We start from the raw sequence: 17,398 nt of genomic DNA, 5'->3' as shown, positions 1-17,398 counted from the left end.
GTTAAGGGGTTGCAGAAAAGAGATATGCGACTCTTGTTGGCACCCAAGGCTTGAGCTATGAAAAAAGAATTGATTGCTTGAATATGTTTACATTGGAAGAATACAGGTATTGAGGGATATGATCAAAGTGTTTAAAATTTTGAATGAAATGAATAGGATAGACCATTAGTTATTAATAAACTGCTTTGATAAGGGACAACTCCAAGTTGTGGTGTCGCAGGGGTTTTTCCACTAATAATTAATAAATGGAATAGCTTACTTCAGAGGATCGTGAATTCTAACACAATTGATACGCTTAAAAAGAAGTACGATAGATATAGTGGGATAAATCGAGAAGCGATCCATACTTACATAAGACAACTATAATCTCTTTCATGGGCAGTGTATTACATATTTATTTTTTAGTTTCTTCTTTTGTGATATGTTCTCTTATATTGGGTTGCTGTATTATGGTTATATTTGACATCCATATTTTTTATGGGCATAATGTTTTCAGCTACCTCAATGGGCAATTTGCTTGTTGTGGCCTTTGTGTTTATAATAATTCCTTATATGTTAAGACTGCAATTTTCATTTTGTTGATGTTATTATAGACTCATGCCTCCCTGAGTCAGAATTCTAATTTGGATGCTGCTGGGTGAAATATTAAAATTAGTGTTCTTATACAAATACAAATACAAATACAACACCACAACAGGCAAAATGCCCAACGAGGTGGCTGATAAAAAGATGCCCATAAAAATATGGTTGTCATATGTTTCAAAAATACAGCAACCCAATTAAAAATGCAATTAACAAATTGCAATTCTTGTTGCCGAATAATGAGGGTTTTGGTACAATTTTTGAATGAATTCAAACAATTTTTATTTTTAAATGAGGGGTTTAGTGAGTAGCACCAGGTACACACTACCATTCCATTATCATGGATTGGATGAAATATAAGTGTTATTGAATGAAAAATCTTATTTGAATTGTTTATTAAAATTACAGATTTCAACATGAAAATCAAGATTTGAAGTATGTTATTGAAGCTCGTAAACTAGTAATGCCTGAACGGAACACTCTCACTGTTAGCTTTGATGATGTACAGAAGTTCAATCAAACCCTGTCTGTCACCATTTTAGAAGAGTTCTACAGGTTTGTGAGACATTTCAAACTTTTTTTTAATTCTCCTTGTTGCTATTCCACTCTGAAAATATATTTGAAAAATAAATTCCTTGAGCTTTTAAAAGAAAAACTTTTTCATTTAGAACTAGTAGGCATTCAATTCTAAGATTCAAAAGTTCTGAGATAAAAATTTTACATGTATGAATGAAGTATATATATGAGGTGTGGCATTTGTGGATATTCAGAATGAGCTATCAAAAAGTTATTTACCCAAAACGCTAACTATAACTGCCAATGCTTATTCTAATTGTAATTTTTTGTGTTCACTTCTGTGTGTGTTTGTGAATGGCATAGCCTACCTAATTGGGGACTTCACCAATGGCGTCGATGAATGACAACACACGTGTTGTTTCTCTGTTTAAAAATAAGTTGGATTATGTTTATCGAGCACTCTGCTCACGTCACAACATGGAAATGGCCATGTGTGAAGGTGCCAAGGCCATGGTGTGTGTGAAATGCTGTGCTCTATACAGCTTCTGGACGTATTTTTCAAAGAAAAATTTTCAGTCATGGAGAATGGGCAAACATCCCCAACAAAGAACGGTGTAGCTTCAGCAATTTCCACCATCGCCACTCGTGAGAAAGAAACGCCAACTGTGCCAACTATTCCCTGGAAGGGAGTGAACAAGTCTGTGCAACGCTCCATTGTGTCACCTCAGGCTAAGCAGGATTCGACTGGAGCTGGTGTTGATGATGATGCTTCATTCATCGAAGTGACCAGAAAATGTCATAGAAGAAATTTACTGAAGGGCTCTTGGATAGAAAGTTGTCTTTTGTCTGCAGGTGCAGTGGTCTCCCTAGGGACACACTAAATCTATCTGGGAAGATGCAAGAAAAGCACTTCAGTTGACGATGTGAAGAACTGCATGAATTATGAAGATATTTTGGTTAATGATTATGAGCGTCTGAGCTTGGAGGTGGCTCCATATGCATCTTTCAGGATAGTTGTGCTTGCTGATGTCAGCACAAAGTTATTGACAGACAGTTCTTTCTGGCCAGTGGGTGTTGTGGTACGGCAGTTTTACACGCCCTGACGTAAGCTCACAAATGTTCAAGCAAACTTGGAAACACAAAATGTAATGATTGATCAGGCAGCTCAAATGAATGTATGATGCAATAAGTCCAATAGCAATGGTATTAGAATGTACTACCAAAATGTGAATGGACTGAGATCAAAGTCACACGAGTTTTACACTGCTCTCTTGGCCGATGATTATCACGTTATTTGTTTAACAGAAACGTGGTTGACTGATAGTGTGTGTGATTACGAGCTATTTGATTGCAGATATGTAATTTATTGCCGAGATCATTATGTTCATCCAACCATATGTAAAGGAGGTGGCATTCTAATTGCTGTTTATAAAAACCTGCAAAGCACTGAACTTACTCACATAGTCACTATTTGCAATGTTTATTTTTCCACTAAATCGTTAAGTGCTGACTACATCAAATTATTTCAAGCTGTTGAAAAAGCATTCCCTGTTTCAAAAATGCATGAGCTTATGATCATTGGTGATTTTAATATACCCAATATTGATTGGTCAGTGGATCCACCTCAACCTATCTCAGCTTGTGAAATTGTAAATATTTTGTTGGATAACCTAGATTATCATAGGCTAAAGCAAATTAACACAGTGCCAAATGCCAATCTGCGCCTTCTCAATCTTGTTCTTGTTTGCCACAATCGGATGTCTTACCGTATTGAACACTGAATGTCCTCTAATTGTAGAAGATAGACACTATCCGCCACTTGAAATTTTTCTTCCAGTTGAACGCCAGGCGAAATATATATAAGAAATTGTGGAATAATTTCCTATCAGTTTTGTAGGGCCGACTTTGCTCGGAAATTTGAATTGGGACAGTCTTCTGCACATTAATGATGCTGACTCTGCATTGAGTCTATTCTATGAAAGTCTGCATCGGGTACTCGGCTCTTGTGTTCCACAAAAGAAAGTGCATCGACGTAAATTCCCCCCATGGTTCAACAGTGAAATCATTCACAGCATATTAATAAAACATCAAGCTAGGAAAAAATATCTTCATACTGGGAGTGTGGAGTCACTTCTGTTTGGTCTGACTCTTATGCAAAGAAAAGATTCAAACTGCATACAGGAACTACTTAAAACATATTGAAGATTGTCTTCAATGGGATCCTTCATTGTTTTGGCAATTCATAAAGTCCAAATGAAAACGTGACATTATTCCAAGCACAATACACTTTAATGGCTCTACTTCTTCAACTGGCCAAGAAACCACTAATGCCTTCGCGGATTACTTTGAATCTGTGTTTACGAATAGCAATATTTCTTTACAGTTGATTTCATGAGGGCAGTTTTTGGGTGAAACTGACCTTTTCCATCTCACACATGTACAGTTTAGGGAAGCTGATGTCATCCAGAGTCATCGGTCCAGATGGTATTCTGGACCGATGGGGGGGGGGGGCGACCCATCCAATGTAACTAACTACAGACCAGTTTCGATTCTAAGTTCGTTCGTCAAAATTCTAGAATCATTGATTTATGAAAAACCGTATAGTCACTTTGCGCCTTCATTGAGTCCGTTTCAGCACGGTTTTGTTCGCAAACGCTCAACTGTAACCAACCTTGTAAACTTCACTCATGATTTGTCGGTTGCTCTTGACAATGGGGAACAGATAGATACTATATATACAGATTTTGGAAAGGCTTTTGATCGAGTAGATCATCATGTACTCTTAACAAAATTATGCTCGCAGCTTTTTTTGTCAAATGAATCTGTAGCTTGGTTCGCTTCCTATTTGAGTGACAGAACAAACATTGTTAGGCTGCCATCAGGAAATCTTTCTAAACCATATACAAGCACGTCTGGTGTTCCTCAGGTTTCCAATCTTGGTCCGTTACCTTTTCTCATCTTTGTAAATGACTTACCGTTGTATCTTCAAAATAGCTGTTGCCTCATGTTCGCTGATGACATAAAATTTCATCAACCAATTCAATCCATAGAAGACTGCTTGGCTCTTCAAAATGATATATTCCATCTGAATGATTGGTGTCGTGACAACAGTCTGGGTCTGAATGTTTCAAAGTGCAGTGTCGTTTCATTCACGCGAAAATTCCATCCATTGCTTTACGAATACACCATAGATGCAGCAGCTACAGAAAGAAAGAGCATGGTAATGGACTTGGGTGTAATTTTAAAGAGTGATTTGAACTTCAGTGCTCACATGGAAAGTGTCTTGTCGAAGTTCAACAAGTCACTTTGCTTTCTCTTTAAGTCGTCTGGGCCATTCACCTCAGTTCCAGTGATGGTACAACTGTATTTCGCATATGTCTTACCCTCACTTGAGTATGGCTCAGTGATATGGGCCCATATTTCTGCAGTGATGAGCGTACATATTGAATGTGTACAGAAAACGTTTTTTGAGGTCATTATTCTGGAAGATTTTTGGTGTGTACGTTGAATCTTCTCTATTTTTTCAAGATGACATTTCTCGATAGCAGACGTACAAAGCGAGATCTATCATTCATTCACAGAGTTCTTCATGGCCGAATCAATGACTATCATCTTGCGAGCCTAATTAATATCTGTGCCATCTCGCGAGCGATGGGTTCATAGTTCCCAAAATGTTATTTATTTACCTCGTGCCAGCATGAACATTTTAAATGCTCAACCAATTTTTGGAGCATGCAAAAATTATAATACGGGTAAATTATCGAATATTTTTCATTAACATTCCATGTTCCACTAGGTGCTATATGATTTTTTATATATTTTCTTGTTTTCTCATCTATTTTCGGTTTTCATTCTTTATTTTGGACGTTTTGTCTTCCTCATATTGAATTCTCAATGTGTGCTTCCGTTGCGCATATATATTTTTGTATTATATGTTTGTTGATGATTTTATTTTTAACATCTAAATTGGATGAATTATTATTTTGCTTCTCTATTAATTTCATTACTTGTATTTTTTGCATTCTTTATGTCTGCGTGTTTCCCACCTTTGTAATTAGGCTCAGCCTGTTGAGATGTATAAATAAATAATACCATGGCACCGGGTTGGCGTGTTTTTGCTATAGTGGAAAAAATCTTGGTAAAAGCCATGAAAAAAACTGCCCAGACAAAAATAATTTTTGCCAGTGACAGAAATGAAAAGAATTCAAAATTTGAACTATTACTTTCATGAAATGAGTTCTGAGAAATATTTAAAAATATTTTTTTTTAACCTCTGGAGCAGTAGTTTTTCTTTCAATTTGACAATAGGATTAGCGATAAATATGAAACAATTTGCCGAGCAAGTTTGTTGTATAAGTTCTTAATAAAGCATACGTCTTTAATGAAACCCAACAATATTAATTGTATCATAGAAGTGAGATTAAAAAATTCCTTCTCATTTCATTAGTTTTAATAGATGTCAGTGAAGTTAGTGCCACGAAGCTGCATTCCGAAGTATCAGGTAATCTGTAAATAGATCACTACAATTGACTAAGCTCACAATATTTTAATTTTCAACTTGTTTAGATGTTTGTCTTTTTTTTGGCATCTCTTAAATTAAAAGCAAACATTTCAATAGCTTGCTATTTTAACATCAGATGATATAAACCTTAAAGAAATATAAGGATTATGAAAGAGATGGCAAAATGTGGGAAATTTAACCGTATGCATGATGATACTAAAGCTATTACAACCAGGATGAAAGCACATGAAAGAGTAACACAATTTATTATAAACCTTGTATTCTGTTATTTTTTTTATTTTTTTTGTAGTATTATTATCTTTTCCCTATTGCTGAAGTTGATAATCGCAATAATCAGAATTTAAATTTGTATTCGCAACTTCATATAAGAACTGTTCAACAAACTTTGAATATCAAGGAAACAGTTAACCCAGGCCTGGGTTCGAGTCCCGGCGGAGACGTGATGACTTTTCTTTCCGAGCTCACCTCAGCATAATATCCGGAAAATAACTGTTTCCTTGATATCTCTGGCTGAGAAAGAAGCCATCTATATCTCTCTAAAAAACTTTGAATATGTTCACACACGAAAGGACAACTGAGAAGCAAAATATTTATTTTTTTTTAGCATGTGTAGCATTTTTTTTATTATTGTTGTTAAGGGAAATGAACTTGTTAAAAACCATGTTTTTAAACAGTTTTGCTCGAAATACACACCACTTTACATGAAAAGCTGCCACACAATTGATACTATTAATATTATTGATTTCAATGATATTAATAGAAACATGGAAAAACATAAATTGTTAAAAACTATCCATCAAAATTATAGTTCTAATGATTGATAATTACACAACATCCTTAATGCAATATTATTTTTCATTTTTGCCGTTTTTTCCATTTTTACCCATTTTGCCTGTTTTCCACTTTTTGCCGAGGTACTGGCAAAAATTCATTTTTGTGATTAAGGTTTCTCTCCCAGAATCCTGTACCTGAAATGCAATCAGTAATTTCCTGGGATCCCAGAAGAAGAATGAGGTTGGACCAGATCACATTTCTGTAATGCATTAGACATGGCAAAGGAATTTTTTGTCTAGAACCATGCATTTCAGAAGCGGGTCATTCCATGTCAAATCACCCAGCCATGACACCCATAGTCTCAGATTTCAATGATTTTTTTTTTATTTGTTGCATTTACCATTCTTATTAACCGTGTGAAATATTATTTGCATATCTCTAAAATTTTTTGAGAAAAAAAAAGGTTGAAATTTATCAAAAACTGATGCAGATGACTTTTCCGAGGCTCAATTTTTAAGGGGCATTGTTTGAGAAAATAAATCATAACTTTTTCAATTTTCAATATATTCAAGTGAAATTTTCACTAAAGTGTTCACAAAAACATACAGAATATGAATAAAAATAATTCATACACTTACATTTGAAATTTGCATGCAAAACAATTATGTAAACTTTGTTTTTGTGGAATTTTTCGTTAGAAAAAATACAATTTTTCAAACGTATTTTTAGACCAGAGGCACAGCAGTTACCAAAACAACTTTTATTTTAAATTTCTCCTAAATATATGAAGTAAAATACTGGAGAAAAAAAATAATGTTTTTTTGACTGTTAATATGTTTATTCTGGCTCGCAACACAAAATTCATCGAAATAAGACTGGATCGTTCCGATTTCAAATCATTCAACTAGATACTGAAATGCAACCCATCATCCCAGATTCCAATTATTATTTTTTATTTATTGCTTCTACCATGCTTGTTGACCATGCAAAGTTTCATGTACATATCTCAAAAACTTTTTGAGAAAAAAAATGTTTTCTAACCTCACGAATGACGTCTCTTAGGCTAACCCCATTCAAGCAATATTATTTGTGAAAATATATCATAAGTTTGCAGATTTTCAATATATTCAAATGAAATTTCCACTAAAATGCTCACAAAAAAATGCAGATTATTAATAGAAAAAATGTAAACCTTAGAGGGAAAAAGTCATTTAAATTTTATTTATTTATTTTTGACACAATTTTTTAAACACTTTTTTTTGGATGCACAGCATGAATTTTCAATTTTATTTAAATTTAATCCTATTAATATATTAAGAAGACTAGAAAAGTAAACATTATTTTGACAGTTAATACATTTGAGTAACAAAACGCAATTGTACTTATATGACTACATTAATTATATTTGTACATTTTGACTTAATATAATGATTCATGCTTGTTAAAAAGAAATTTATATTTTATTTTTCATGTACGCTTATATATTTATTACAGTATTCACTAAATTAAGTTCCATGAGTAGTTAATGCAATAATTCAAAACAATTAATAAATTTTAAAATTCTAGGATTAAATGAATTTATGAAATAATTAGAAATGTTAATGTAATGTGTCAAATGAGAGTTGGTGAAAAAAAAAGGTTTTGGGTGAATAAAATAATTTTTCAAATTAAACCTTCATGTTCAGATTCTTAGAAGTGTTCAAATTCCCGATAATTAATTTCACTTTTAATTGATCTATAAATATTTCTTATGATGCAACAAAGACAAACTTTTGCAATCTGATATATTTTTGCATAAAGAATTATTTTGTATTTGATAAATCCAGATAATGTTAATCATATATATAGATTAATTTTTGAAGTTTTTTAACATGCTTAATTATAAAGTTATTTTACCACAACAGTGTTAAATTTTTTTTTAATTACTTTGATTTTTACAGCATATATTTTAATAAACATATATTTAATGTATATGATAAATATGAAATGGTTATACTTGTGTGAAAAAAAATCTACATTATAATATTTAACACAAGCCTCTATATATTTTTCCCAAGAAATGATTTAAAATTGCTGACAAAAAGCCAGAATATGAGGCATTAAATCACAAAGAATGAAATTATCAGATACAACCTAATTGTTGTAGCTGAGGCAGATGGAAGAGAGTAGAATGGAAAACCTAATGTATATAATGCCTGGTGGTGATATATAAGATGTGATGTTTCTTGTTGTGATGATGGGTGTAAAAAATAATAATATCTTCTGTGAAGATATGAACTATGGCACACCAGTCTTTGTCCTTCAGAGGGCAGCTGGTGTCTTATTTAATTATAAGACTTTATCATCCCAGCAGGTGATGATAAAGTCACTGCTGCTGCTTCATTGGGAAAAATAAAACAAAAGTGTTAGAACTAAACTGCCCCCCCCCCCGCTATCCAATGATGCAAGTCTCAATTATGATCTTGCTGAAGACAGAGAACCTGCTCCATAAAGTAGCCTACTCCTACTTCAGGGTTAGCAAATTTTTCTTATGATAACACAATTTCCATTTGAGCTAAATATTTTATATCATCATTTTGGAAATAAAGGAAAATGTCAGAAAAGACACTTGAAATTTATAGTGTTGGAAAAAAAACTGGATCTGACTGTCATAAAAAGTGTTATGCAAAAGTGTAAAATCTGTTACCCATTACATCATTGGACCCATCAGACATCAATATTGAGGAGTGGAACAAGTTCTGAACATTTATCTACTGTGTGTTTAAGCATCATAGAGCTTTTTTCTCAAAGTATGAAATATATCCGGAAGCATGCTTTAATCCTTTAAAATGTCATAAGAAAAAAATAACAGAAGGTTTAAGGATAGTAAACTTGTATTTTTCATGTATAAATGAAATAAACGGTTGTACAAAATCAATTCCAGGGCAAAAAATATGCCATGCCTGTAGAGACAGCGAATATAAACAACAATAAATTAAATGAAGAAACTGAATACTGTGAAGAGATGAACAGTGACAGTAATGTAGAGAAGTAACTTGGAAAAATGTCAATTATTAAACAAGAAGCACTTGAAGAAATAAATTCATCTCTACAGAACATAGAAGAGTCACCAATTAAACTTCATACGGTAGCTCCACAGTGCAAGTCAAACAATGCCAAAAGAAAAGTTGAATCTGCTTGCAACACTTTAAAATCAAATGTTTGTAAAGTTTTTGAAAAATCACCAGAAAATGAATCTCAATGTACACTCATAATAATGAAGATATTAAACAGAAAGCAAATATGAATATTTTGATAAAGTTAATTAGAAATAAGACTCAATTTACCCATCACAACAGGGGCAAATTTTAACTCTGGCCCCTGCTTTAAGAAATGGGAACAAGGAAAAAAAAGAGTTCAATGTCACTGAATATGCCATGAGAGAAACAGGAGAGCTTTTGCAAATGAAAAAGCAAAGGTGAGCCATTGTGTTTTTATTATAAAAAGAATCAAAAATTAAATTTCAACGATTTTTTTGCAATCTAATTTTTTAATGCAAAGGTTTAAATTTTCTTTCCTAGTCATAATCCACATTTTTTTGTTAGCATTTTAGTGGAAATTTCATTTGAATATATTGAAAATCTGCAAAGTTATGATATATTTTCACAAATAATATTGCTTGAATGGGGTTAGCCTAAGAGACGTCATTCGTGAGGTTAGAAAACATTTTTTTTCTCAAAAAGTTTTTGAGATATGTACATGAAACTTTGCATGGCCAACAAGCATGGTAGAAGCAATAAATAAAAAATAATAATTGGAATCTGGGATGATGGGTTGCATTTCAGTATCTAGTTGAATGATTTGAAATCGGAACGATCCAGTCTTATTTCGATGAATTTTGTGTTGCGAGCCAGAATAAACATATTAACAGTCAAAAAACCATTATTTTTTTTCTCCAGTATTTTACTTCATATATTTAGGAGAAATTTAAAATAAAAGTTGTTTTGGTAACTGCTGTGCCTCTGGTCTAAAAATACGTTTGAAAAATTGTATTTTTTCTAACGAAAAATTCCACAAAAACAAAGTTTACATAATTGTTTTGCATGTAAATTTCAAATGTAAGTGTATGAATTATTTTTATTCATATTCTGTATGTTTTTGTGAACACTTTAGTGAAAATTTCACTTGAATATATTGAAAATTGAAAAAGTTATGATTTATTTTCTCAAACAATGCCCCTTAAAAATTGAGCCTCGGAAAAGTCATCTGCATCAGTTTTTGATAAATTTCAACCTTTTTTTTTCTCAAAAAATTTTAGAGATATGCAAATAATATTTCACACGGTTAATAAGAATGGTAAATGCAACAAATAAAAAAAAAATCATTGAAATCTGAGACTATGGGTGTCATGGCTGGGTGATTTGACATGGAATGACCCGCTTCTGAAATGCATGGTGTCTATGATATATATAGATATGATATGATATATATATAGTCTAAATCTGAGACTATGGGTGTCATTTTGGCATTTTGCCGGGTGATTTGAAATGGAATGACCCAAGCCGCAATCAATAAATTTTGAATAAAATTAATCTCGTATTAATAGATAAATAAATTTACATACAGAAAATTTAGCCCTTTAGATGGCATTGACGAAATCTCTCGTCTCAACCTCTTGCCTCTTATATTAGCATTGAAAAGCCCAGCCATTTTGTAATGTTTAAAAATTTTCCAGTAATTTGACATACAATGGGAATTTTCGAATAAATAAGTAATTTGAATTCAGTCTTTTCTTTCTCATTCATTTGAATTCATTTATTAACTAATCACTGAAAGGTTGCTGTAAGTGCAGAATGTGAAGCTTTTTTGCAAAGGAAAATCTTTTTGTTTCAAGACTAATTCAATAAAATATTTTTCCCCCAAAAAATAAAAGTACCTAGCTGAAATAGTTTAAAGGGTTGTTCTACTAATGTTGAAATTACCCGGGGGGGGGGGTGGATTTTTCTGTAGTGTAGCAAATTTTTCTAAAGAAATATTTTACAAAATTACATTTTTTTCCAACAATATTGTAGAATAGTTTATGCTGCAATACTTCTAGTCAATGAGAATATTATGGTGTAATACTTTAATTATAATTTATTAACTGCATCCATTGCTAAATTGAATTATTTTCTTAAAACACTATTGTCAATTCACAAAATACATTTACCTCCCTCCCAGACACATTAACCTGTTTTGGAGTAGAACCTTCAGTGAGAAGAGAATAAATTATTTCTAAAAATCTATGTATTAGTTATTCAATTGTTTTTAAATAAATTAAACATATAATTATTAATGATATTAATGAACTTTAAATGTATTGATACTTTTTACTTTTATTTTTTTTCTTTTATAAATGTCTCTATATTTACTTAAATTTCTCGTATATTAACAATAACTGAATCCTCAGATTGAGAGAGAGAGAGAGCACTCTAATTTCTGCTTTTCTGGGATTGAGAAGACCCAGGAACTGTTAAACCCTAACACTGTGATCATGAAATACGAACTTTTAGAGGAAGCTAAAATGTTCTAACGTGCAACATGGCTTGCACTTTCAAATAGGTAATCTTGTACCTTGAAATGAGATAGATTTATGAAGGGGGGTTTTGTTTAAAATACAAATATTAGTGGGGGATAAAAAAATGGATGTATATAAATCATATATTTAAATAAAAAATATAAATAATACAAATATAATTAATGTAGAAACACTAAAGCAACAATAATGGAGGAAGAAACTTCTTTATATGAATTAAATGTGCATAATCAATCTATAGAAAGGAAAATGGAATGTTTTTACATTCCATTGTGAATGTAAATGTCCACTGGAATGCTTTTACTGTTATTCAGTTGGCCCTTTTAATGCTGGCTTATTTCATTAGAGATACAACATTTATGATATCAGCATTTTATATGGCAAGCACTGATGGGTGATAATATATTTTCTCACTGCTCCTTCTGAGGAAATTAATTTCAAATTCACTTGATGAAAGTTTTTTAGGTGCAACTCATATTGCTAATTAACTTAATTCCACCAAATTGGAGCAGGGGTGGGAACTCTGTGGCAAAATTAACATCTTGCGCCATCCTACTCCAATTGTGTATTTTCATATTTCTCTGCTCCAAATAGCGAATTTCGCTTCAGTATGCCCGGAATTTGGGAAAGGACGGCAAAACATTTTTGTTCCTGCTTGTCATGAAACGATTCTTTCCAAAAAGAGGGTGTTTTATTCCACTGTGCTTAAACTATCGGCTCCTCATTGGTCTTTCCATCATGAAACCCCGATAATATCTGTGATTGTGCAACTGAAGATGATTTGCAATAGTCTTTCAGCTTTAAAGCACAAATACGAGTCAGTTTCCATTTTTTTAAAAAAAAAGTCGCTACTGGAAGCAGCAGAGATTACTGTAGTCAATTGTCATTGTGTCAAATCCTGATGTTTCATGAAAAAAAATTTAATTCCGGGAGTAAAAAGTGCATGTTCGCCGAATTACAAATGCTAATTTAGAAACTTTGCTGAACGACGAGTGTTAAATTGCCAATGCTGCCAAATAACGAGTGTTAAATCATCAATATCGCCAAATAATGAGTGTTAATCACCAATATAGCCAAATAATGAGTGTTAATCACCAATATAGCCAAATAATGAGTGTTAATCACCAATATCGCCAAATAACAAGTGTCAGATCGCCAATCTTGTCAAATAATGAGTGCTGAATCGCCAAACATTGTGTTTATGCTTCCAAAATTCTTTCCCATTTTGCAACAATTTCTTTCTGAGTATATGAACATTGAAAACTTATAGAAAATTTTAGCCCATTTGAAGTGCTGCTGTTCCAGACAGCAAATAGTGCCCTCAGTAAGCAAAAATCATCTTAAATAGACTGGTGTGAAAAATTTTATGACTGCCGCTCTTTCAAACAAGGTGTCAAAAGCCTGAAACACCAAAAAAACAAGCTGATGAAAAGATGTTTGATAACAAAAGATAGTGCAGTTGTTTTATTTTGAAAAGGGGTGGGGTTAATGAAAATATTCTTGTTAATTTCGCTGCTGCAATGTATAAATATCTGCTCTGAGTCCTATATTTTGCTGCTCCGAAGCTGCTCTAAAACAAAGTTTTTGGCTTTTTTTTATTTTTTTTTTTTTGTTCACAAGGTTTGGTATGATTTGTCAGGCAACTGCATAATTATTAAATATATCATAGTTCTTAATAATATTCAATAGTTGAAATCAATAGTTCTGGATATTATGCCAGGGTGACCATGAAAAAAGTGTTGTTTCTCTCTACTGGGAATCAAACCCAGGAGCTTTTGCATACTGGTTTGATTCCTGGTTGAGAGAAACAATACTTTTTTTCCCAAGTTCACCTTGACATAATATCCGAAAAGCCTATTGATTTCATGTACCTTAGCCGAGCAAAAATCATCATCCATTATTAAATATAATTCACTAAGCTTGCAATGGTGAGAGAAAAAACACCAAAAACAAGAACACAATTTTGTAACTGAAATGTGCCTTCTTGCAATTCTGTCAAGGCCACAGATGAAATAACAGTTGTAAGGACATGTATTACTAATTTCTTGCACTTCTCAAACATCGGTTAGAATGCAATACTACTACTACTTTACTGCACACCAACTCCTGTCATATCACCATGCAGCAATTTACTACAGATTGAATTGGGTTGGAAATCTTTCTCTTTAGAGAAAGTAATGTTATACTTTTGTCCTCATCTTAGACAGAGAGGACTTCCAGCAAGAGTATATTGAGGTACCATCTATTGGTGGTCGCTTCAGGTTTGGTAGAAACTGCTTATCAGCTATGTCCTCCTTCGAATCAAACCCGTGGACCTGATGGTAACTTTCATGGTAGTAGACAAGCATCTTACCACTATGCCGTTCGTGCCCACAGAATGTGGTACTGAAAACTATTTCAGGATTTACTATGGCCAAGGTACAAAAATTTCCCCTATGCATACAGCATTTCTGTAGCATACACAAATGGTATATTTGATTATTTTGTGTGTACAGAGCAAAAGCGTTAATACCTCACCAAATCTATATATATATAATATTTATTTTCTGTGTGTATGCTCTCTATACAAATCTACAATTTTAGATTTATCGTTTCCAAATTTTGCATGTATACCAAATGGGACCTGACTTGAATGATAGACTACTACCTCAGAGCTGGGCAAATGTCCAAAACAGGCAAAAATTTGTCTGGCAACAACGGTTTCTGAGCCTCAACAATGACTTTTAGAATGTTTACTTTGGTTATCGTGGTTCCCCAGCAATGCGTTTGCACAGACGTGCATATGCCTTTACAATGCTTTGCCTCTTTAATGCTGCCAGTATTATGTATTAGTTTATTCCTTTATAATGGTTTGTCACTTTTTCGATCCTCCCAGTAATTGAAGAAAACCCAGGCAGCTCCAGGTATTATAGCTAGTAAATATTAAAATTGAATGAAGCAAATTCATTCACTGTGCACCACTGCATATGCACTCAGTTAAGAGGGAATATTGGTTTAACTGCTAGTGCTTTAGCATTGCCAAATTGGCTATCACCAAGATGCTATATGTATCTTGAATAATTAGGTTTGTTAGAGATAAAAAAACTGATAGAGAGGAGAGAAGGTTCATTCTACTTTATTTCTATTTAATAAATCTTTTCTTTTTCTTAGAGTGTATCCTTTTCTTTGTCGAGCTGTAAGGAATTTTGTTAAAGATAGATGTGATCCAGAAGTTGATAAAGAATTTTATGTAGCATTCATTAATGTTAATGCTCAGTACAAGTAAGTTATTCTAATTAAATTGTAGATTTTATGTGTTTTTTTGGATGATAATTTTCACATGAATTAGAAGATCTTACATGAAAATTTTTTATTTCTGGTGTCTTTGTTTTTTAAATCAAATTTAAATCTTGCCAACTACAATTTATACAATGAAGACCATAAATCATTAATACAGCTAGTACCAAAAAATAGTTTTTTTGCATCAAAATGTAGTAAATACCAAAATTGTCAATCTGGGAAAATGTGTAAGTGTCCAACTCACTTTAAGTATTTGAAAAACGTGTTAGTACATGTCACTTAACACATTGGTCTACGAATGTTACTCCTATTGGAGCAAGATAGCTTTTTTAAATAGCCAATTTTTGTGCATCGGTTTCAAAGGGAAAAGAAGATCCGGTGCACATTCTGTTGCGGTGCTAAAATTTTCACATATATATGGTATAACTTTTTGTGTATGGTTGTATGTACATTAAAGGTTTGTAAGAAACTCGAAACACTGGCTACTGATACTTTTAAACTTGGTCAAATCTAAGGACGCTTTCCATGTATTCAGAACATTAATTCTCACTATCATAAACTATGAATTGAATGTACCATAATAAGTAGTTTTTTTTTTTGGGGTTGTTTTCTACTGTCGGTCAGTTCTGCCTCTGTGGTGGTCGAGTGGTCATAGTGAGGGACTCGCATCGCAAGGATCCGGGTTCGAACCCCACCGGTGCCACCACCGTGGTGGTCGGCTGAAGTTGGTTTTCTGTGGTTTCCAACTTCAAGGCACGAATGCGAGCCAATCTCCCCGTTAAAAAGTCTTGCCACAGAGAGCAACAGGCCTACAACGTAACAAATATTCAATCTTTACACTTCACTCACAATTTGAAGTATAGATGGCAGCACTGAAATACCAAGCACAACACTAGCTACACACTCAGACTGTCAGATGCACTCACTTTGTTCCAGACTCTGCAGCTGGGCTGGAAGAGATCTCGGCAACGGGATAAGTCCGGTGGCAGAGCCCCTGGCGTTCCTTGCATTCATGTCGGTCAGTTCTCTGATATCCGTAATTTTTTATTCTGTATGTACATATATAGTTTACATATTTTTTGAGTAATGCTTGATTTGACTAATGCTTCAGGCCCTGTATTATACGTATGGTGAGAAAATACCTGAAAAAACAAATGATGTAATTAAAACAAAAGTTTCAAATTGGATGGAGGGGGGTAGTTTTTCTCAAGTGTTGTGTTGAAATCAGTAACAGTCGTTCTTTTCTTTCTTTGGTTATCGTTCTTATTGTTACAAATTTGAATAATAACAAACATTATTTCCTTGCCATGGTTGATAGAAATACAGTGATACCTGGGGTGTACCACCTTCTAATTCTGTAACGTATCGGGATCCGATCCCTCTACGTTAATGGTGATCTTGTCGTTATGTGGGAAATTCCTTCTTATTTTAGACCCCAGGGACCTCTCAGTTACCAGAAACCACCCGAGGACCCGCTGGCAAACCGGTAAGGGCCAGAATGTTCGCTTAGTTCGGCTGTCGAACGAGAACGGGCCAGAGGTCGGGCTACTGATGTCCCACATAAATTAATTTCCCTCATGACGACGATGTCGCTATTTTCGTGGAGGGGTTTGGTCCAGAATATGTATAGTTTGGGCGAGGCTTAAGGGTTTGCCCGGTTAAATATTTTTATTTTTATTAAAGAACCTCCCGAGGGAGTTGTTGCAAGTCTCGTTGTACGGAAAATATAGTGTTGTACTCACTTGTTTTCGGCGGGGGGCTGCAGACCCCCGTCGGAATATTTCATTACTTGTTGTCTTGTTGGTATTGTTTACATAATCGGGAGAGTCTGATCAGCTCTCCGGATTGTGTTATGTTGCCGGATGTAATAATTCCAATGTAATAATTCAATTGTAATGTTTATAATATAGTGACGCATGAATATGTAAATCCGATATTTTTGTTGAGGCGAAAAAGCCTTGCGAGGACATGTGGTCCCAAATTTATTGTGAAATAGGAGTATAAATTCCTCCCTCTTTGTCTCTCACATTGCGTTCATCCTTTGTTTGTTCTTTTCAACTGAAGCCCTCTAGTAGGACGGTTCACCGTCTTGCTACCATATCCATTGGCCTTAGGCTGGGAAACTAAGCTGATAATTAGTTAAAATGCAATAGTTTACAGTGTTCGAATTT

The 17,398-nt window shown here is 33.6% G+C and overlaps 1 protein-coding gene across 1 annotated transcript in view; it reads left to right on the top strand.

The window, feature by feature from the left end:
- The window catches only part of Mcm6 (minichromosome maintenance 6), a 103,995-nt gene that overhangs the window by 15,643 nt on the left and 70,954 nt on the right, over nt 1-17,398 (top strand). Inside the window, exons 2-3 of the mRNA XM_089244308.1 lie at nt 991-1,137; nt 15,099-15,209. Coding sequence (XP_089100434.1) covers nt 991-1,137; nt 15,099-15,209 — 258 coding nt within the window. The remainder of the gene's footprint in view (nt 1-990; nt 1,138-15,098; nt 15,210-17,398) is intronic.

This window comes from Pholcus phalangioides, unplaced genomic scaffold, assembly GCF_987345545.1.
Source record: "Pholcus phalangioides strain wild (caught in Gottingen) unplaced genomic scaffold, Ppha-v1.0 ptg000015l_1, whole genome shotgun sequence".
NCBI classification, from domain to species: Eukaryota; Metazoa; Arthropoda; class Arachnida; order Araneae; family Pholcidae; genus Pholcus; species Pholcus phalangioides.
Note: the sequence above shows the minus strand (reverse complement) of the source record. Positions and strands in the feature narration are given on the sequence as shown.